Source organism: Glycine max, chromosome 11, assembly GCF_000004515.6.
Source record: "Glycine max cultivar Williams 82 chromosome 11, Glycine_max_v4.0, whole genome shotgun sequence".
NCBI lineage: Eukaryota > Viridiplantae > Streptophyta > Magnoliopsida > Fabales > Fabaceae > Glycine > Glycine max.
In genome coordinates, this window is record NC_038247.2 from 11,193,380 (window position 1) to 11,216,402 (window position 23,023).

The following is a 23,023-nucleotide window of genomic DNA, read 5'->3' on the forward strand; positions in this document are numbered from 1 at the left end:
TCTCATCACCTTAAATCGTCCTTTTTAAAATATTTAAAAAATATCTTGTAGTATCAATATTATATTTTAGAGTAATGTATGTGAGTATTGTACTAAGTTAGTAATCCAGCTGTCAAGTGACAGCTGGCAGCTAACTGTTAGAAGCTTGCTCTGTAAGTCTCCTAAATCTAGTATAAAAGCTAGATTGTAATAGAATCTTTTTGGAAATGAAATTAGAATTTTCAGATCCACAAGTTTTAAGTTTCTCTCTCTCTTGCTGTGTTTCTAATATTGTATACAGAGCTTGAAGGTCCTGCAATGGCCGATTCTAATCCACCACCTCTGGCTCCTCCTTCCTTTTCTCCTTCTGCTTTCGCTAAATCTAGTATAAAAGCTAGTTTTTAGTCTCTCTCTCTCTGTTTCTAATAATGTAGATTATCTTTAGGATTAGTTTCCTTGTTTCCTTATGATCTCATGATTCATTTCCTTATTTAGTTAGGATTTGATCAGTATTAGTATAAATAAGGATTAGTGCTATATTTTTTGTATTACTTTGCAATACACCACAATACGAGAGTTAAGAGTATCATTTGAAGCCACTCCTCTCCTTTTACTCCCTCTATACTTAAAACCCTATAATTTTAACAAAGTAGTTTTTCAACCATTTGATGCAGAAAATCATATGTTTTTGGGAACAAAAATTACCTGGAATAAAGATCATGATGTTGAAGTATTAGGTTATCACATCATAATATCAATATCATGTCATTGTTCACAGATCATATCCATTTTCCCCTTTTCAACTAAAACCCGAATTTTAACAATGAGCATGGCTGATGTAAGAAATGTGTAAGGGATCAATTCTGGTTTTGATGAATGATGCAAAATTGTGTCAATTGAACTTGGTTTATGTCCATGCAATTTAAACCAGATGCTCAGAAAGAGCACAAATGCTAAAGTTATGGCCTGATAATAATAACTGACAAAATGTAAGCATTTAAATGAAAATTAGTAGATGGATGGTGATTGTATGTCTGTGAAACAGCTTAGCCAAAGGAAAACGGGCATGTAATAAGGAGCCCTGTTGATCACACTGCTTCACGCACCTGAAATGTGACAGTTATTTTAAGTAATTAACACTATAGCTTCAGGTTTGAGAAACTAACTTAAATTTTTTATGTTCATCATGATGTTGCCTTCAACACTGATTGCTTTCACTTGAATTGTTAGCACAATATAGTAAATTTCCTCTGTGGGTTATTGTCTTCATTTCACATTCTACATTTATTTGTGTGTAACTGACACTGAAATAAATATAGTCCCATATCTTTGAATCCTTATTACATATTGCACCAATTTCTGTCACTTCTATTGACTGTGCTCAGTTTTAAATATCTATTGTTGAATACTACCCTGGTTATGTGAAACAACTGACAGTTGTTTCTTAGATTGAATACTGATATGCTGTCCTTGATGCAGGCAAAAGGTTTTGTTGCTAATTCCTTTTACAGTGGATTGTCAGCTACTGAGTTTTTCTTCCATACAATGGGAGGGCGAGAAGGGCTTGTTGATACAGCGGTAGGGTTCTTATTTTGAATTTGAATAAATTATGCATAATATATTCTTAAGTAAAAATTGATTCAATTATATGAACTATTAAAACCAAGTAACATATCTAGAATAATATATCTGGAATAATTGATGGCATTTGAATCAAGGCTACTGGCTACATATAACTATGAAAATGGAAGTCATTTGAGCGAGTCTTGACTTTCTCCATTTGGAATAATGTGCTCTTGTTACATGACCACTTTACATATTTATAGTACTTGGCGGTTGATTTGGATTTCGTTTCACTTATATTCGGTGTCATTGTGGGAATGTAGCTCTATTCATGTCCCTTGGTTATCATTGAGGGTTATAATTAAAATATAGGATCCATAGTTCTCTCATGTAACCCTTTTTTTCTAATAAACAAAAAATAAAGTTAACTATTTTTGTATGTAGGAGCTACTAGTAGTTGTAAAACACAGAACATTCATTTTGGGATGTTGGCCAATAATTAATTTTATAATTATTTACTTTGAAGAATTTTATGATTTTTTCTCTGCTTGTGTCTTTGCAGGTTAAAACTGCAGACACGGGATATATGTCTCGTCAATTAATGAAATCCCTAGAGGATTTGTTTTTACATTATGATTATACTGTAAGAAATGCTGGTGGCTCTATTGTTCAATTTTGCTATGGAGATGATGGCATGGATCCAGCAGGCATGGAAGGAAAAAATGGAAAACCATTGAATTTTGAGCGGTTGTTTCTTAAAAGCAAGGTTTAAAAGCTGTTTGTTGTTTTATGTAGTTTCGTCATTATAGTTTGGAATCTCGTGACTTAATGAAAAAAGTTGGTTTTTCTTGTGTTTTGATTTGTAGGCCATATGTCCCAATGATGAAGATGATGAAATTTTATCTTCCTCAGATGTGAGTAAAGTAGTTCATGAGAAGCTCTCAGAATTTGATATGTCTAGGTTAGCAGAGAAAGGGGTTTTTGAGGTGGGCTTCTCTGCTGACTTCGTTGAATCTCTACAATCCTTTATCAAAGATAATGCAAAATTAACGGAAGAAGGTTTCACTGATGAGCATTCTCAAAACCTGAAAAAATTTGGGCAGAGGATATCTGGGATCACTCGTAAACAGCTAGATGTATGTTTTTTTCCCCTTCATTGTTTTTTGCTTTCATTTGGTCATTGCACTCATTATTACGGGTGCTTGTCTGATTTGCTTGGCTAGTGTTGAGAGTCAATACAGAGAGATTTGAGAGAGAAAACGGGATTAAGTTTTTAGTGACTTGTAACTGTTTTCTGAATACAGAGAACTCTATTTATACAGTATAGACTTCAAAATCCCACTTTTACCCTGGAACATCATTGTTTGGGCAAAATATTTCTCAAAAAGTTACCTCTTGTTTTAGCTCTATTCATTCCTTCACACTTTATAGCACTATTTTTATCCTGTGTTCCGTTCTTTCTTCTTCCTTTAGGCTTCCCAGTTCACATTCTGCAATTTTTTAAATCTAATTTGTCATGATCTTTTGCTATTAATTTCAGCATCATCTTTCATTTTTTTTTATTTCTTTACTATGTTCTTATTACTCCTACATTAATGGTGTTTGTGTTTAAAGACCCTAAACTGTGACTTATTAGTTATTATTCATCATGAATTTTTTTTTTTTTTAGTATTTATGTGTAGTATAAATTATTTAGTTTGTATTATAATATTTAAAATAGTGGTCATCTCGCTTCCTGTTATAGCATCTTTAGAGTTGATTACTTTGTACTGCTGTCTGAGATTAATAACTGTGTTAAAAATAGGAGAAACAGAGGGAAATTGAATGAAAACCACTTGTTAGAGTACACAACAGATGCGTGTTTATATAGGTTAAGAACATTAATTACACAGATAGAGGATATCATGTTTCCTCTACATGAATGATTTTTTTTGGTAAGCAAAACTAATTTATAATATTATAAAGGGATTAGTACTAGTGGTATTGATATGTGTACATTGGGTCTATACTATTTGAAGACCTATGGAAACCTAATTCAAGCTATATTGCAAGAATTGACACTCCATAGGTGTGAATTAGTAAAGACACATCCTTCCATCAAAAACCAATAGGACAATCCCCCCTGATTGCCCATGTGTGAAATGGAATATCAAATCCTTTTTCCAAATGTTTGAGCCAACTCCAGCTGTAGAAAATTGCATCCTCCATCAGCTTTTGACCATTAAACCATTCATTTGCAAATACAATTCTGCCAAATGCACCAAGTTAAAGCAGTCCACCATATTTGCCATTGTTGAGAGATAATACCCTTGAAATATCCATGGCAATGTTGAACGAAATGGTCTCTAGGTGATTTTGGGAAAACAGCCTCTATATTCATCCAAGTCAATGATTCCCACCATAGAGGCAATATTCCGTCACAATTAAAGAATAAGTGGGATACCTCCTCATTCGATCTGCAGAAAGGGCTCAGGATCATTCAGCTCCACAGTCCTCCTTCTCAGATTAACCTTTGTTGGTAGTCTCTCTCCCAGATCAATCTCCAAATGAAATGAGATACCTTACTTGGAATTTTGAGCTTCCAAACCTGCTTAAATACCTCATCAAATTTGTCTTCTGATAATTGGGATGCTAACACTTTGTAAGCACTTCCCAGTGTCACTGTATAAACCCCACAAGGTTCTAGCCTCCATCCCCAACTATCCTGCTGATTAACTTGCACTGTCACAGCTTGAATATCCTCCATGAATTTTGCAACTGTATCCACTTCCACTTCCCTAAAAAGCCTTCTCCACTGTAGGCACCATTCCCATCCTCCTGCTGTTGCAATCCCCATGTGCTGAATTGAATTCTGTTGCTGCTGAGATATATTGTATATACGAGGGTATTTTTCTGCCAGTGACTTCCCATCAGTCAGCCAACCATCTTCCCACAATTTAACCTTTGCTCCACATCCAATTTTCAATTCTATACTGCCCCTGAAGTCCTGAACCAACCCCCCTCCCTAGATGCATTACAAACATGTCTTAAATCCTGCTACCAGATTGAATCAGAGGTATTTTCCTCTAATTGAATGATAAGGTGCCTATTAATCGCTATTATTAATATAATCATAATATTAATTCTGATTTTCAACTCTGGTTTCTAGAGCTACAACCCAAAGTTATCATGGAGATCCTTCACTTGACATGACCTCTAATACCAAATTGAAACATATACAAAGAACACATTCTTTTACTGGAAACTTCTTTGGTGAGAGTCTCCCAACCCTGTATATATAGAAATTTTGTGCAAGAGATATCTGATAATTAGGCAAAGTATATTACCTGACCTACATGATATTCAGCTTAATTACCCTAATTATGTACAGCTAATAGAAACAAATAATTACAACAAAATCAAATCAATATTCTATTGAAATTTCAGCCTATATCTCAAAATCTCAATATAATCTTATCATAATCTCAACACTGTCCTTGTTGAATGAGAAACTTAAGTCTTTCTTGAGGAAAATTGCCTTGATTTTCTTTGTTTACATTTGATTTACAGTAAGGATTTGGTAGGTTTATTTGGTATTCATGAAGATCATTTTGCAGCTCTTGGGAGAGCATAGCCTGTTTGTGAATACAGTTTGGCCACGTGTCTACGAAAAGGTGTCAAGGCTGACTAATTGAAAATAGAAAATAGCCAAGCCCTACTAATTGAAAGGCTTATACAGGGTTCACCAACTGTTGTAGAAATTCGTAATAGATTATGGAAAAAATGTAAATTTCAGCTGGGGCAGGTATGCCACAAATTATTCCAACTAGTCTCCAGAGTCGTAGACATCTACAACCATATCATTAAGAGAAAATCATTTCCAAGGTTTGAACTATATTTCACTCATTGCAGGAGCTTTTCCCTTAATGTGGGTTAGGTTTTTGTTTACCCTTGAGGGTTGTGCAGATCACATTGCCCATTATATGTTCTTTAGAATGTGGGCTTGGGCCTAACTTAACCCCATAAGCTAGCTCATACTGACAGGATTGTCCCCCACTTATATACTCTATCTTGATACTATTTCTAGCCAATGTGAGACATGGATTTTTTCCTTTACTCCTCTTCATGCCCAGCACTTTTGGGCTTGGTGCGTGGCTGAAATGGTGGGTGGTCCATTTAATGGATCTGGGATACCATCTTAGAATATGGGTTTGGACTAACTCAACCCCAAAAGCTTACGCATGAGTCATAGGGTGAGGGTTGACACCCACTTATAAACTTACCATTGAGGTGGCATGTGGTGTGCAACACTGAGTCCAATGATGCTATAGGTGGAGTAGGGGCTGTTTTTCAAGAGTTTGAGATATTGATAACTTGATATTAGGGTTTGAGATAGAATGCCTTAGACTTAGAGTTTGCATGTGCGCAATCACTTAAAGTGGGTCACGATCTATGGATCACTAGAAAAGAGGAGGTATTAATGAGTTGAAAAGTAGTGGGATAAACACAAAAATGGTGGGGAATGTAGAACTGATGATTGGCACATGGAGGCCCTTGAGCAGTTTTCGGTGGTGGCATTTCATTGTCCAACTAAACTAGAGATGCTAGGTGATGAGGCCTTATTATGGAGTTGTAATGGTTGTGGATATCGAGGATAACAATGAAGGTGTGCAAATACCGTGCAATGAACCATAGATTGGTCCAGTATGATGACAAGGCATTCAAAAACAGATCAGTTGAAAAGTATCTGAAAATATTATTTCTGAATAAATTTCTGGACAGAATGCTGTTTACATTTTATAGACTAACTAAAGGCTCATAGAATAAAGCCAAATTATATGAACTAATATATCCTAATGAAGGTTATACAACTATGTTTGGGAAATGAATATATCAAATCTGTTAAATAAATGGAAACTTTAAGACTAAATAATACAATTAGTATAGCTCAACATATTATATTGGTACAGACATACACTGTCACCTTCCATGCAGGTGTACACAAATGCTCATAGGATAAATTTTTATCTTCAAATAACTGATAAGGCTGCTATTATTGTTTTTGTTAGCGTTATGCTACAAGTTGTTCTAATTTACACTTACAGATTGATGCTATCAATCTCTAATTTATCATTGTTAACTACCCAAAACTAGTGTTTTTTCCTTGTTTGTAAAAGAAAATTTTAAAGTAAGAAGTGAATAACTGAACTTCGGGCAAGGTCATTCAGAGTTACTTTATGCATTTGATGTGCTTCAAATTTAATTAATGGTGTGTTTTTTCGATGTATATCTTCAGTATTTTTCATAATGTTCTCTTCTGATCTTTCTAGACATTTGTTTCTAAGAATATATATTTGTTTCTTTTCGATAAACTGAGTGAGTGAGAGAGAAAATGGAAAAGATCAAACTGATATAATTGCTCAGAAAGAAAAACTCAGTGAGTTAGATACAACAGAGGTATTTAAAGAGTTCTGACTTGAGAAACTAATCACAACTAACTCTTAACAGAATGTAACTACTTGGGTGCAGTTTAATGAAAACTGACAACCCTTACAACATATACACTGCTGTCTAATATGAAACAAAACTGTTTACACAGTTACGTATTTACATACTCCAATAGTTTCATACTTGTCTGATTATGCTTCCTTTAATTTATGCATTATTCCTACTAGTTTGTGCTTGTATTTACATAGTACCCTATTTTTCAGGTTTTTTTGAATATTTGTCTATCTCGTTATCATTCCAAAAAAATGGAGGCTGGAGCTCCTGTTGGTGCAACTGGAGCTCATAGTATTGGAGAGCCTGGGACCCAGATGACTTTGAAAACTTTCCACTTTGCTGGAGTTGCAAGCATGAGTATCCTTTATTTGACCATGTTGTCTACTTTGATAATCACTAAGGGGGCATTTGGTGGGGGATAAATTTTTAGTTTCCTGGGAATGTTAGATTGGAAATCTTCGTTTCCCATGTTTAGTACCAATTTTTAAAAATTACATTCTTGGGAAAGAAGGTTTCCTGAGAATGTTTTTCAGCCAGGTTTCCCGTGAAACTTTTCCCTTGGGGGAGGTGAGAATCTTATTTTCCCGAGTTAAAATTTTCTTTTATTAAAGTAAAAATATCATGTTACTTTTATTAGATTAATTATTGTTGTAAATAATTAAAGTAACTGTTAAAAATATCACATAACTCTTTAATTCTTAGAAAACTTATCTAAGTATTCCCAAAAATATTTATGACCATCTAAATAGATTTTATTCAATCCCAGGAATTATGATTGCCTGGATGTTTGATTCCTGGTCCTGGGCTTGAAAAAACTCCCCCCCTACCAAACGCCCCCTAATAGTTATGTTCTTTTTAAATACTTTATTGAATACTGCTGTATGTTGTTTGGTGTGGAATGTTGTCCCTTAATCTGTCGTTAGATGTTACTCTTGGAGTTCCTCGTGTCAAAGAAATAATGAATGGAAACAAAAAAATCAGTACACCAATTATCACTGCTATACTTGAGAGGGATGACAATGCAAATACTGCAAGAATTGTAAAAGGTCGAATAGAAAAAACAAATTTAGGCCAGGTATGCAGTTGCGGAAAAAAAGTCTTGATATGCTTATACCTTGATTATCCAGTTATATGGTTATTTATATTCATAAAAAAAATTTATGCAATTGATGAATTTTTTTTTCAGATGTTAGTATTCTTCCAAGTTTGTCTTTATTGTATGTAGTATGTACATTGTGTAGTGCTCTTGTTTGGGTGCCTGTCAAAGCAGTATAATTTTAATACTGATTACTGTTATCATCATGTGTGTCCGAATGTGGGTTTTGAACCTAACTCAACCTTATAAAACCGGCTTATAAGGTAAGGATTGCTCCCAAATTATATAGTTTTTTTCGACACTGTCCTTAGTTGATGTGGGACTTTCACATGTTCCCTTTTGTCCACGGCTACCTGCCATGTGAAACTTTAAACACACCCTTCTATTTAGGGGCGACCAGAATTTAGATGGCTTTTCCAACATCCTCCCTCACGCTCAAGGCTACCTTCCTAGAGTGTGACAGACACACGGACCCATCTAGGATAGGCTCTGATACTATGTCAGAACGTGGGTTTTGAGCCTAACTCAATCCCACAAAACCGGCTTGTAAGGTGAGGATTGTTTTCCACTTATATAGTTTATTTCAGCATTATCTTTAGTCGATATGGGACTTCAACATGTCCCTTTTTGCCCATGGCAACCCGTCATGTGGGGCTTTCAACACTCCCTTCTATTTAGGGGTGAGCACAATTTAGGTTGTTTTTCCAACAATGTGCATAGGTGCAACAGTAACAGTTCTGACGTTCTAAGAAATTAATGGCAAGCAAAGCAAGTAAGTTCTGACATTCTGAAGATTTGGAAGCTTCAAATCGATATTTTGAAGACAACTCAGGGATCTTGGTGAAATCGAGGAATATTGCTAGGAAGAGAGATCTGGAACACCCATCAGCTTAAGTAAAAACAAATTTCGATCTTCTTTAAAGCAAGATTTGGAAGCTTCAAACGAAGTGTGAAGACCCAATTATTCAAACTAAAGAGACGAAATCATCATAAAGTGACAGCAAAGCGAGAGAAGTCACTGAGAAACACGTCGGAAAAGGACAGTGACGAAATAGGAAACCGGAAAGTTCTTTGCCGGAAAATAAGCGGCAAGCTGAAGGTGGTGGCCGAAAAGATGTGGAAAAAGATGGCGGCAGAATAGGCGGCCACAGTTCTTCGTTGTGAAATGAATGGCAAGGAAAAGAATCTACTGGCTTAAATCCAGAAATCCTCATAAGAACCAGCAGATGCCATGATGAGTAAAAAGAGTAACTGCAAGATGTCAACAAATACAAACCTTAGAAGGAGACAAATACGGGTGGATGATATGTTCTGTCCATTCTGCAGAAATAAGGAGGAGGTGGCTGCTCACCTGTTCTTTAATTGTAGCAAAACCCTCCCTTTATGGTGGGAGTCAATGTCTTGGGTTAACCTTTCGACAACAATGCCACAAAATCCTAGGGATTATTTTCTGCAACATGGAACTGAGCTAGCAGATGGAGTGAAGCCCAAAAGATGGAAATGCTGCTGGATTGCTTTAACATGGACCATTTGGCAACATAGAAATAAGGTGGTGTTCCAAAATGCAACTTTTCATGGAACCAAACTGCTGGACGATGCCTTACTCTTACTATGGTCGTGGATCAAAGCCATGGACAAGGATTTTACACTACATTTTAACCAATGGTCTTCTAATCTGAAGGATGGATTCTGTAATTAGGTGGGGCTAGGTGATGCTGAATTTATGTAACACATTAGAGTGTCTCTAGCTTATCTCAGTCAAAACACTGGAAAAGCTGGATTCACTTCTATTCCTATGTAAATTTAGTACCACTGGTACTATTCTATAATATATCTTTTGCTGAGCAAAATAAAAAAGTAACTGCAAGATGTGAACCAAACAATGTTTAAAAAAGCACAAAGGAACCAAACGGTGTAAAACAAGGGTTTTTCCCAAAATAAGTCCGATGGAGTTGAAACTCCAGGGGCAGAGGCACATAAGGTAGATGATGCAGTTGCCGGAAATTGCGACTGAAAAAGGTGACCAATGTGTCGCAACACATCGGAAGAGCTTCTGGCACTGCCAATGCTGTTTGGCTCGCCTAGGAAACGCACGTGAGAGCGCATCTGATGTCAAATGGGGATGCTGTCGACAGGGTTGGGCAGATCAGGGAGAGATGGCGGCCGCTGGAACAGTAGCGGTGGCTGGCCGGAAAATGAAGCAAAGTTTGCCGGAAAAGTGAGGCAAGTAGAAGGGCAATGAGGGAAAGGGCTCACCTGGGGACAGTGGGCGCCAGAAAAGTGATGGTGACAGGCAATGTTCGGAAAAGTTGGGAAAGAAGAAAGGGTCATCGAAAAGCAGAAGCATGCCACCAGAATAAGTGTGACGCTGTTCCCGGTGGGGGATGCTTTTTGTTATTCCCTCAACCTAGAGCTGGTACCATGTAAAATGAGAGAAAAATGTAAAGGGACAGTATACTGAAATCGTGTGCCAGATTGCACAGCTGATGCTTGTTTATATGGATATATAGTATTGATTACACATAATTAGAGGATATTGAGTTTCCTCTAAATCAGATATCATATCCTATCATCACATGATTATACATTAAATTCCTGATTCTCAACAGAGAGAATAGAGGGAAAGATTGCAATGGTTGGGTGTAAACTGTGTGGGAGTGCGATCCCAGTGCATTGGGTTGAACCCCTGTTTTATAGCTGCCTTACATGAAGAATTCAGTGTGAACAGAGCTAGCCAACTAGGCAAATACTACAAGCTTAAGACAAAACAGAAACCAAGTTGTAGCTTATACAATATTATACATTATAGATATACCGAAGTTTTTAACTTTAACTAAACCATTATTTATGCTAAACTTGAGATAAGGAAATTGGGAAACTAATCCTAAGAGATCACCTAAGACATTGTGAAATATTCTAAGGAAATTGATAATTTGATTCTATGAGATGCTTTTCCTATATTCTCAAGAGAACATTTTTGGTGACAAGGTCTATAGATTTTCAATTTTATAGTAAGCTTTTTGTATTAATCCCGCTAAGTATAAATGTCCAAACAAATGATTGGAGGTTGGAGTATTTTGGCTTCCAAGTGTGTCCATGGTGTTCGAATGAGAAACTATAATAAATTTCTTAAAGAATCTATGGTTCAAAATCTTCTGTCTAAATTGGTGTTTAGTAAAGTAAACTCAAGTAAATGAAAAGGATCTGTACACTAGTTTATCTATCATTGAAATGTCTATAGAAATGAAAGAGTCAATTTAAATTCAAAGAATGAATCTCCAATAGAATATGAATGGCATGTACATATTTTGCTAAGTTGGAAGAGAAAACAAGCAAAAGTAAGAGTCTGAAAAAGGAACTTTCCCTGACCATCTTTCCTCCCAGAAAAATACTTGAGAATGTGTTTTTTTAAGTTTACTAGAGCATTTCTAGTAATTTACCATGTTAGATTTCAGCTTAAAACCAATTGGCACTAAGTAAAGTTGCCTAACAGATATATAAGCTGCACCTCAAAAATTAAGGTGGGCGATGCGGGACTTCCTAACAGTTATGCTAGTATTTAGTTAAAGCATCGGGGACCAACATTTAATTTTATCTTTACTTAACTATAAGTATCAATCTTGTTTATGTATCATTATTCTGCTTAAGCTACTATCATGTTTTCATTCTTTTGTTAAGCCCTGTCCCGGGGCAGCTATTTTCTGTTTATTCTTTAATGTCTGATCTCAAACACTATCATTTGATGCCAATTGATACAGGTTGCAAAGAGTATAAAAGTTGTTATGACTTCAAGATCAGCATCAGTTGTTATCACCCTTGACATGAAAAGAATCCAGGATGCACATCTAAATATAGATGCTAATATTGTAAAAGAATCAATTTTACGAACTAAAAAGACAAAACTGAAACCAGAGGTAAAGATTAAATCTTGTTTATTATGATTTTCTTTTTCTTTTATGCCTCCTATATTCAATATTTTTGTTGATATGCAGCATATCAAGATTTTAGATATTAAAAAGCTTGAAGTGGTTCCCCAAGATGTGGATAGAAGTAAAATCCATTTTCAGCTTCACTATCTGAAAAATTTGCTTCCGACAGTTGTAGTGAAGGTATTTTCTTGACTTTCTTTATGATTGATACCTGATGAAGGCAATATTCTGTTTGCTTTGTGTGATTTTATAGGTTTGTAATTATCTCCAGATAATCAGATGGGAAAACACTTATACCTTTTATTTCTTAATTGCAGGGCATTAAAACTGTGGATCGAGTTGTTATCAGTAAAGACACCAAGGCTGAAAAGTTCAGATTACTGGTGGAAGGGTTAGTTCATCCTATTTTTCATTATGACTTGTGTTCCTTCAATCCAGTTCAATACCTGCTTGCTTGGATGCATATTATATGGCTTTTTGAGGTTGGGGATTTTGATACGTATTGTATCAGAGGGAAGCTGCGGAATTAGAAAACAAGCAGAAAACAGAAAACACACACAAAAAAATGAGAGCAAGTGCTCCCCCAAGTCAGAGAACATTCTCTAGACTCGAATTCTCATTCCAAATTCATCCATAGTCCTTACAATCCTCAACCCCCCCATATAACAGACCCCTCACTCACAGTCTCACCTCTAACTAACTTCTTTTCACCTAGGATGCATTTGCCCTTTTGGGCCTATGAAAATAAACCTTAAAGGTCTGAGACAGGTTCCTATCAATATCACCCTCTCTAAAATCTGCCTTGTCCTCAAGGCAGAAAGAAGGAAACCTTGTTTTGATTGAATGAGCTAATTCCCATGTGGCCTCCTCCATGGCACTTGTTCTCTCAAGTAGCCCAGATGGCACAAAACCATGCTTCAAGTAGCGTTTGACAGGACTGGAGTTGTAGAGGACCCTAAACTAGTGTCAGGTCATACCCTCCATGGAGATCTGAGCAGGCTCAAGACACATCGCTGGAGGTGTGCCTTGAACGGTAAAACACATCTCGACCTTGGCAATGAGTTGATTGGAGTGGCTCCCAAAAACGGATAGGAGCCGTTGAAGGAAAGGAACAACGAAATCCATCGTGCATTTCAGAACATATGGTCGCAACAGATTTGGTGAGCTCATCAATGCTGGTGAGCAGAGAACCAAGTTGGGTGGAATGTTGCTGAAGTGATTGATGATGAGATTTAAGGATGAAGTCGATGGTAGAGATTTTTTATTCAACAGCATCAAGGCAGGACGTCATCCTCGTTTGCATATGCTGATTGGAACAAATCTCTCAATGAAAGCACCAATGATACATATTGTATCAGAGGGAAGCTGCAGAATTAGAAAAACAAGCTGAAAACAGAAAACACACAGAAAGAAGTGAGAGCAAGTGCTCCCCAAAGTCGGAGAAGAATCTCTAGACTCCAATTCACATTCCAAATTCATCCATACCCCTTACAAGCCTCACCCCCTCCCATATAACAGACCCCTCACTCACACTGTCTCATCTCTAACTAACTTCTTTTCACCTAGGACGCATTTGCCCTTTTGGGCCTATGGAATTAAACCTTAGGCTTGGTCTGAGACAGGTTCCTATCAAAATTAGACCAAAGAGTAGCTGAAGGGAACTTAAGACAGCTTGGTGTTGACCAGAAATATGGCTGCTTAATCGCCGTTGTGTGAGCTTTAACTAAATGTGAACAGGCAAGCCCTTTGATTTTCTGCTTCCAAATTGGATGCTTCCAAATTGCTGCTTCCAAATCGAGGGAAATCGAAAAACAAGTGAAATTTTCAATCTGTTTGTTTCTGAGAGTTGATACAATATTTATATTGCACCATAAGCTTGTGCTACAAGTTAGGAGTCTTACTAACTATCCACAAAAACAGTTGTGTAACTGTAACAGTTCTAACTGACTTACAGACAGCTGTCTCACAACTGGGACAGATCTGCCTGTTGGAAAGCTGCTAAATTGTATCAGAATTCTCTAGAAGACTCCAGTAGAGTTGGATGCCTCTGCAGACAGGCTTCAGACTCATAGGCTCACATGTTTAAGAAAACATGTAATGAAAATCTTAAATATGATCATAGGGTGGAGTATCCTGCGAGACTGAAAAGAGCTTTGACAGAGGAGAGTTCTATTGTTGCAAGTATAAAGTGAGCTTGGGCTAGTTTAAAGTAGGAGGATTTTGATTTTATATTTTTCTATACACAGTTAAGGACTAGTGATAAAAAGATAAAGAGAACTATCGTCACTCAGAAGCAATAATTTTGTTGTCATAGCATTCCATTGTATTGCAGTTTTTTAATTGCTAACTTTATTTCCTGACCTGCATGTATTCTTTTTTGCCCCATCAGCACGGGTTTTCGAGAGGTTATGGGAGTTGAAGGGATTGATGGACGTAAAACTGTTAGTAATCATATCCACGAAGTGAGGGACACACTGGGAATTGAAGCTGCTAGAGAGAGTATTGTTAAGGAGATAAAGTATACAATGGTGGATACACATGGAATGAATATAGACATACGCCATATGATGCTTCTAGCAGATATGATGACTGCCACGGTTAGTTCTTTGGAAATTATTCAGCGAAAAAATTAAACAAATATAACCATATCTGCATTTGTGTTGAATATGCTGGTTTCCACTAATGTTGCTATTTTTTCAAACTAGGGTCATATCCTTGGAATAAATAGATTTGGAATTTCAAAGATGGGCAAAAGTGTATTAATGCTTGCATCATTCGAGAGGACAGCAGATATTCTTTTCCAGGCATCTGTACGTGGGAGGGATGACTCGATTGGTGGAGTAAGTGAATCCATAATCATGGGTATACCAATTCAAATAGGTACTGGAATGATCAAGGTCAAACAAAGGTGAGGCATGAATGATATGTTTGTTAATGTCGTTACATAATAGTGCTTTTAATGTTAGTCCTATTTGTTGAACATGCATAGTTGCATACAATAACTCTTTTGGGTTAGATGCTATCCACATTTTTTGGGGGTTGAATTTTATTATGGCCATATTTACATCTGAGCACACCTCCCTTTCCCATCAAGTCTAGATTTCTAGAATGTAAAGTTTACTAGACATTTTCAGGTAGCTTTGATATCATTTTAGAAATAGACTAGGCCTAAAATATAAGTAAAGGGTTGCTATAAGATTTTATATTTCCATGACTTGATACAAGATTTTTATTGGTTTAAATATGTTTTTGGTCCCGGTAAGTTGACACTTTTTTAATTTTGGTCCTTGTAAGTTTGCATTTTTTAATTTTAGTCCCTCTAAGATTCAAAATTTTCATTTTTAGTCCTTGTAAGTTCATGCTTACAAGGACTAACATTTGAAAAACACAAAGTTAGAGGGACTAAAATTAAAAAGGCGCAAACTTATAAGGACTAAAAATGATTTGAACAATACTAACTCATAGGGACCAAAAACATATTTAAACCTTTTTTATTTAATCCTAAATATCCATTTTCATTACGATATTGTTAAATTTATTAAACTTGTATTTTATAAAAAGTAGTGATTGGTGAAATAGATTGAGTAGCCATATATATAACTCAAATGTGCGCTTCCATTCAGCAATAGTTGCTTGTTTCTTCCTTTTCTGAACTCCTTTCATAGGTCACCAATATATACGCTTTATATTCAATTTAGAATTTTGGATCATATTTGCTTTTCATCATGGTCCTTATAACAGACAGACTTTGGCTAATCCCTCTTGGCACTTTCTTAGGTTGGATCCTCCGGAGTTGCCTCATGGTACCAGTCCTATTCTATCTTGAATTTGAAATATATATTTCCAGCAAGAATGTGGATCATCCAGGTCGGAGTGCATTGAATGCTGTCAGCTTAAGTTGGGAAATTTGAAATGTATGTGCGTATATTTTGCCAAAAACTATTGCAGAACATTTCTCTGCTTAGAGATGCATGCATGGAATGAGATTTCCTGGCTTCCAAATGGTCTTTAGCTATCACCAGAGTTCAAGCACATGAGAAGGGGATAGGAAAGAAAAGGAGACATTATTTTCAACCGAGCATTGCTTGTATCTTTTAGCCAAAATATGATTTTAATGATTAGTAATCATTGTGAAATTTTGCATTTTACAAATCTCTTATTGACATCGATCCATGTAGTTTATCTCATAGTAGGATAACTATTTGTTGCATCACCTTAACCATTATAATAACAATATCAAATAACTAATTTTAAATTAGCTAACCTTAGTTTGTAATAATAACAATAACAGATATTTAATTTTATACAATTTTACATTAACTAACTCTTGGTGGGGGCTCAGGAGCCGTGCCTGCCCCTCTCTCCATTCGTCCCTTGACTATAAATTTCATAATGGTAGCATGTTATTCTCTTTTGAATTTTGTGCTGATTTTCTTATAACTGCAAAAATGAATTAATACACAATTTGCCTTTTTTGAAAGTATTGTGTTGGTTTGTTACTTGAAGTGTAGGCTAAATTAATTTTATATCCTCTAATTTATTATTTTTATTCGATTTGGTTTTCTAATTAGTTTTTGTGTTTAATCTGGTTTTAAATTGATAAGTTAATAGGGTGAATTTCTAAGATAACACTTGAATTTTTAAGTTATAATATATTTTACACTAAAATTTGTTTCTTATAAAAAGGACCAATGTAATATTTTGTAGCTTACGCTTCTGACTAAATTTCTAAAAGTTTCTTTGCTCATGCAACCCGATCTCTACTTTTTGTGGCTTGTGGGAAGTTTTGAACACCTCCATGACAGTTGGTGCATGAAACTGAACCTATCTTAATCTTGAAATCATTACTCTTAAAGGTGATGAAGTGATAAAAGCTCGAAATTGAATCTTCTGCAGTTAGAAATTTCAATTGCGCAAATCTTTACCATCAAAAATGTTTTTTTTATACATTAAATTATAAATTCAAATGAAAGTTTATAAATTTGAATGGTAAAAGATGGAACTACATGAGCGAACAGTTATATCACAATTGTAGAGGAACGTGTTCTGATAGAACGTGTTCTGATTAAAAAGAGTAGATCACTTTGAGGGTATTTAGACCAACAAAATGTTCTTGATCATTAATTTTATTGCCTGACAAAAATATTATGACATTTATAAGAGCATATCCAGCGTTTTTTTTTACCATTGTCCTAAGTAATCCATTTGTAATAATAAAACTTAATATATTTGATGCCTATATTTCCTCTGATTTTCTAAAAATTACACAAAAAATTGTGTAAAATGCAGGTTTTTCTTTTTCTTGTATATAAATGAGTTAACATTTATATTAGACTGTGTATCCTTTCCAGTACTGCACAATGTTAGACAGATACAACCAAGAGTTAATGATAAAAAATAAAATAAAAAATTAACACACTCATCTACATGTGTATCACTTTTCTACTGAAACTATTCAGCACTGAAGATATAACATACTTTTCTCATTTACATTTCTTGTGTTGAATAGCACATTATCAAATCATTTTATTAATTCCTCGGATACAACGGCAAAGTTTTCACCATTTCAATTCAATCCTTTATAGTAAGAACAACAAATACTTCCCCCACCCCAAACTCTCCTACCCTTCAATGTGGTTATCTTCAACGCAAAGCTTTACCTGAGTCCAGGTAACATAGCTTTCATCTATTTACGGTTCAAAATATAGAAATGGGCAAAAATGAAAATCCAAATTGCTCGTATCAGGCCAAAGCAGAAGAGAAAAATGCAAAATGACACTTCTTATTTACAATTGCCAATCAATCTCTTTCTTTAAAGTTCCTTGTATAACTACCTTTCAGCTGGGGTAATCAGAGAGAGTTATTTGCAACTGGGAATTTTCAGGTTCAGCTGAATACTGTTTGATGAAAGCCCTTCTCCACCAAATCTCAAATGCCTTCTGAATATTAGGACAGTCATCTCCTTTATTAAGAAATCTATCAAACCAATTCAGCAACACGGATTGTTGTTGGAGTAAAGGAAGTGTCAATATAGTTTGGCTTAGTCCATCCTCAATCAATTTCCTGTCAACAGCTCTAGAAGCTCTCCTCATCCATCCAAAATCTTCATATAGAGCTTCTAGCCATGTTGACAACAAGGAAAATCGAATTTCTTTTGGCACCAGTATGTGTCCCCTTCCAATGCCAATGCACAGTTGTGCTGTGATTCTACTGATCTCATGGCGGTAAACTGTTGAAATCTTTGAGTGAAGTGTAGCAAGTTCTTTCTGCTCTGCCCATATTTTCACAAATTCATCACTCATCTTTTTGCCAATCAAAATGTCAACAATCCACTGAATATTGTCAGCTTCACGAGTTATGTCGCTTATTATAGCCCCCCGATCCAGCTTCTCATCGCTGCTGGTTGCTTCGGACAGGCATAGGAGAAGAGAACTGATGCACTTGTGGCAAAGATGATAAAGTGTGTCTTTGGAAACATCAAGTCTGCTGCTATCGTTAGACACATTCTCTTTAAGCAATCTAGATAACAGAGCTTTCATTTCCCTGCGAGCTTTGTCATCTTTTGCTTGTAGAACGCCACTTAGCAGGTTCAAGAAGATGTCGTCAGCTCTATCAGCAGTAGATGGATCAGATGATACTCTAAGAAGAACTTCAGTTGCAGAGTCATCAATCTGCAGATGTTCTAGCTGAGATATGACTTCCTCCTGTTCATCCTCGGTCCACGGAATAGATTCCAAATATTCCAGGCATGAGACAACCCCTAGGTCAAACATGATAGCTGATGAAACCTACAAAAGAAGTTAAAATACATGAACATAAGTAACCAATCTCAGTAAAGAAAACAAAAACAAAAACAAAGAGAAAGGACAAAGCAATAAGAATCAAGCCCTAACCCTAACGTGGTTATAGTTAAGATAAGATTCAATAGAGTATAATTTTCAGTCTCTAACATAATTAGCCACAACCCAAACTGTGTACAAAACAAGTGGATGCATTCTGAAGAGCTTATATGGCAACAAAATTTACTTGATTTTATCTCATCATAAAAGCACCTAATCTATGAATGTCTTTTCAATTTATTTCATTAAACTTATCTACCCAAGCCTATTGAATTAAGCTTCTGCAAGTGATAAATTCTAATTAATCAGGCTAATTTATCTACTTATGCTAATTAATCAGGCTAATTTATCTAATAAACTTGTAAAAAATAACAATCCTATTATGCAAATGCACAAAGTTTTCAATTATTTAATTAAACTTATCTACTCAAGCTAATTTTAATCATCCATAACAGAGAACTTAATTCATTTTAACTTCTTATTTTATTTTTCCTCATGGAAACAGTTTATTCAAACTTGAACTTAATTATATTACTTACCTCACCTAACTCAACTTTATTCAACTAAATTGTGTGGGGTATAAGAGGGTTCTAGCTCAGTTGGTTAAGTATGGTAAGTGAGTTTGGCAACATACCTTGAGCAAGCTCAAAATCTTGGGAACTCCTTCAGCCATGGAGCGCAGCCTCGGCTTGAGATCGTCGCAGTGCATCAAAACGACCGCCTCGACGTAGACTTCGACGTCGTCGCAGTCGCTGATCTCGACGGAGTGGGAGAGGCCGCCGCCGCAGCAGCGAAGCTTGTCGGCGAAGAAGCGGCTCTTGTCGGCGAGGACTGTCTTGCGGACCTCCATGGAGACCCTGAAGCCGTCCCTGCCGACCACCGTGAGCCTGACGTCGCCGCTGGCGGAGCGCAGGGCGGGCTCGTCGAGGAGCCTGGAGACCCGATCATGCGTATTTCGGCGCTTCTCGTCGGAGAATTTGTGCTCCTCCGACATCATGTTGAAGAGAGTCTGAGTGTGAGGGTGGGACTGAGTCTGACTCGGGCGAGTTGAGGAAGGAGGAGGAGAGAAGGTTCTGGAAGGTGAGAAAGAGAGGTTAGGGGCGGGTATGAAACCCTGCTTTATCATCGCTGATACTTGTCCGGATTTCAGAGCACTGTCTCCACCCATTGAATTGTTTGTTAGATGAAGAAATCAGAATTGGAAAATTGGGAATGAGTTACTTACAGAAGTAGAGAGAGAAAGAGAATCCAAGAAGTGCTCTCAACAATAATACTAAAATACAACTGTTTGTTTGTGTGAGGGACATTATTACTGCCATGTGCACATACCTGCCCAACCTTTCTACTTCGCTGACCTAAGACTATTCTCATTTTGCAAATTACAAAATCCTTCATATTAAGGGTGCTGTCAAACTTGCATGTTCAATTCTTTTTCATAATGTAATCGGACATAATATTATTTGATGAATTTAATTTATATGTTGTATAGAACTTGCATCTAATTAGTATTCGTCATATCCCCATATTATCTTATTTATTAATTATTAATATGATGCAATATGATAAAATGAGATCTTTCTAAATTTTTTGTATAATAACTTTTACTTTGATGATGCATATAAGTTTAAATCTTAATTTAAATTTGTCGAATATCTAATATAATGTTTAATTTGAGTATAAGTAGTCTTTTAATTTTACATAAAGAGTGAGTAATGTTATTGGGTTGTGTGATATCTTTTATTCCGACATACATATACTTAAGAAAAATATATAAAAATTAAAATTTTAATTAAATTAATTTTATCAAAATCATTTAAACAAATTTACATGGATAAAAGGGTCACATTGACTTCACTATTATCAAATAAAACTTATTCTCACACACACACACAATCTTATATGCAATGTGATACCATGTCAATGAAAAATCTCACACACACAATCTTATATGCAATGTGATAACAATCTTATATGCAATGTGATACCATGTCAATGAAAAATCTCACACACACACAATCTTATATGCAATGTGATATCATGTCAATGAAAAATCTTGTCGGACGCTCAGGAGTACAAGACAAGAGTGATACCATGTCAATGAAAAATCTCGTCGGACGCTCAGGAGTACAAGATAAGATAGACCACACACTAGTAAGTCAGGTCACCTTCACTAGGTAAAATCATAGGGAGACCAGTTAAGGTCACTATATTTTACGAGAATGTTCCAACCATATGGGATCGACATAAGTTTCAAGGAACATTCAAATCGAGTGTATTTACCCCCAAAGTTTAAACTCCGAAGAGCTCGTCAGGGTCTCTCCCTCCTTATTCATGTCCAACCCAGAAAAGATTTTAGCATGCAGACTATATTTATGAACTGTACAAAACACATGACCCCTCAATTGTTCTCAAAATAATTTTAACTCGTCGCGCCCCAAAGTGATTAAACTCGTCGGGGTCCCACAGTGGATCACATCACAATACTTGTCGTGCATTAACTCATTATCCTTAAAGAGTCGTATAATTCATAGCTCACAACTCAATGCACACAACATCTCAATACACGTGTGATCTCACAATTTAACACATACTGAACTTGTCCCTTACACATAGTTCATCACACTTTCATAATCTCAAGAAAACACGTTATCACGCCTCGTGCATTATATACATGTCACACAATAATAATATTAATATGTTATGTTCATATGATTAAACCCATCAAACAATTTCACATAAATCAAAGGAATTAAAATCATAGGTCAAAAACATGAAAACACCAAGAGCACTCAATTTTATCAACCAATTTGCATTATGGTATCAATTGGTCCGTCAAACACAACAATCTCGTAATTATAATCATAAAGGAAGAATCACAATACAGTAAGGATCTCAATTTGATCTTCTAAGGATCCCTACATATGTTCATTCTAACTCCAATTGCGATAAACTCATCCCTTACCTCTAAGCGGGCTCACATGTGTAGTCCGGTAATGACTCTAACGGTTCCTTAATATTTTCAAGTTTTTCCTCTGGTTGCCCTGCTAGGGTTTCCAGGCGTTAAAAAGAAGGAGAAGGGATTAAAGTCTCTATTTCATTGTCTCTGTGTGAGAGACATTTCTCTCACCATAGACATTATTTCGCAAATCCCAACGTTGAAGATGTGAGAAAATGATTTTCGAACCTGATGTTCAAATTTCATGATAATCCAACGATTAAAGAGTTTGGAATTGTAGTTTTACTGAGATAGTTTTGGATGTATACGAGAAAAAGAGAGCTACGTGCGAATGATATTTCTCTCACTACAAACATTATTTCGCAAATCTCAGGGAATGTGCAAAAATGAGTTTCGACCTTATGTTCAAATTTCATGATGATCTAACGGTTAACAAGTCTGAGATCGTAGTTTTATTCAGGCATGTTTGATTGCTTACAGGAAAAAGAGAGAGTTTTGAAAGAGGGAAAAGAGAAAATGAATCTAAGAGGAAAGAAGAGCGTGTAGACGTATTCTAAATGTAAAAACTGATCTAATATATCTTTATTTATATAGGTAAGATACTCGCAACCTTTATTTACTTTATTTTTTTTATTTTGTAAAAAATAATTTTATTTTACTCTTTATCAAATGAATAAATAAAATATTTTTTATTTCCTAAAAAACACATATTTATTTTATTTACCTTAAAAAATTATTTTAATTAATAAAACTATTTCTCTTTATTTATTTAATTAAAAAAATCTCATTATTTTCCTAAAATTTTATTTATTTATAAATAATTTTTTAAAATTTATTTTACGAAAATGGGATGTTGGAGCTTTGCTGTTAATAAATTCAAATTTATAGTTTGCATTTAAAAAAAAAGAAGCAATTTCTTACATTCATTAAGAATTACTCTAAACTTAGAAACTTCTAAAATTAGTTGGTGAATTCTGTAATCACAAGTCACAACTTTATAGTTTGTCTCAAATATCACTTTATCTAGTCCAAAAACCAATAATATAGTGAACTAGCTGAAGCAAAGCAACTGCTTCCTCCTTGTGGACCTGCAAAATTGGAACCGTTCAAGTAGATTTAGTAAACAAGAGTTTCCCCTTCTAATACCTTATAGTGTGTTTGGTAACACGTTTGCAGCTCA

The 23,023-nt window shown here is 35.6% G+C and overlaps 2 protein-coding genes across 2 annotated transcripts in view; one reads left to right on the top strand and one right to left on the bottom strand.

Moving 5' to 3' along the window:
- LOC100811292 (DNA-directed RNA polymerase III subunit 1) overlaps positions 1-16,184 on the top strand; it is a 29,253-nt gene extending 13,069 nt beyond the window's left edge. The window contains exons 17-27 of the mRNA XM_003539054.5: positions 1,459-1,557; positions 2,105-2,308; positions 2,409-2,678; positions 7,233-7,380; positions 7,947-8,098; positions 11,878-12,033; positions 12,112-12,228; positions 12,366-12,439; positions 14,438-14,645; positions 14,754-14,956; positions 15,826-16,184. Of these exons, the coding sequence (XP_003539102.1) occupies positions 1,459-1,557; positions 2,105-2,308; positions 2,409-2,678; positions 7,233-7,380; positions 7,947-8,098; positions 11,878-12,033; positions 12,112-12,228; positions 12,366-12,439; positions 14,438-14,645; positions 14,754-14,956; positions 15,826-15,874 (1,680 nt within the window). The 3' untranslated portion in view covers positions 15,875-16,184. The remainder of the gene's footprint in view (positions 1-1,458; positions 1,558-2,104; positions 2,309-2,408; positions 2,679-7,232; positions 7,381-7,946; positions 8,099-11,877; positions 12,034-12,111; positions 12,229-12,365; positions 12,440-14,437; positions 14,646-14,753; positions 14,957-15,825) is intronic.
- A 1,377-nt stretch (positions 16,185-17,561) lies between these two features.
- Positions 17,562-20,289, bottom strand: LOC100785263 (BTB/POZ domain-containing protein At5g60050). Its single transcript, XM_006590942.4, has 2 exons — positions 19,522-20,289; positions 17,562-18,836 (listed from the first exon to the last, which is right to left on the bottom strand). The coding sequence occupies exons 1-2, from the start codon at positions 20,053-20,055 to the stop codon at positions 17,886-17,888; spliced, it is 1,485 nt and encodes a 494-aa protein (XP_006591005.1). The 5' UTR covers positions 20,056-20,289; the 3' UTR covers positions 17,562-17,885.
- Positions 20,290-23,023: the final 2,734 nt, after the last annotated feature.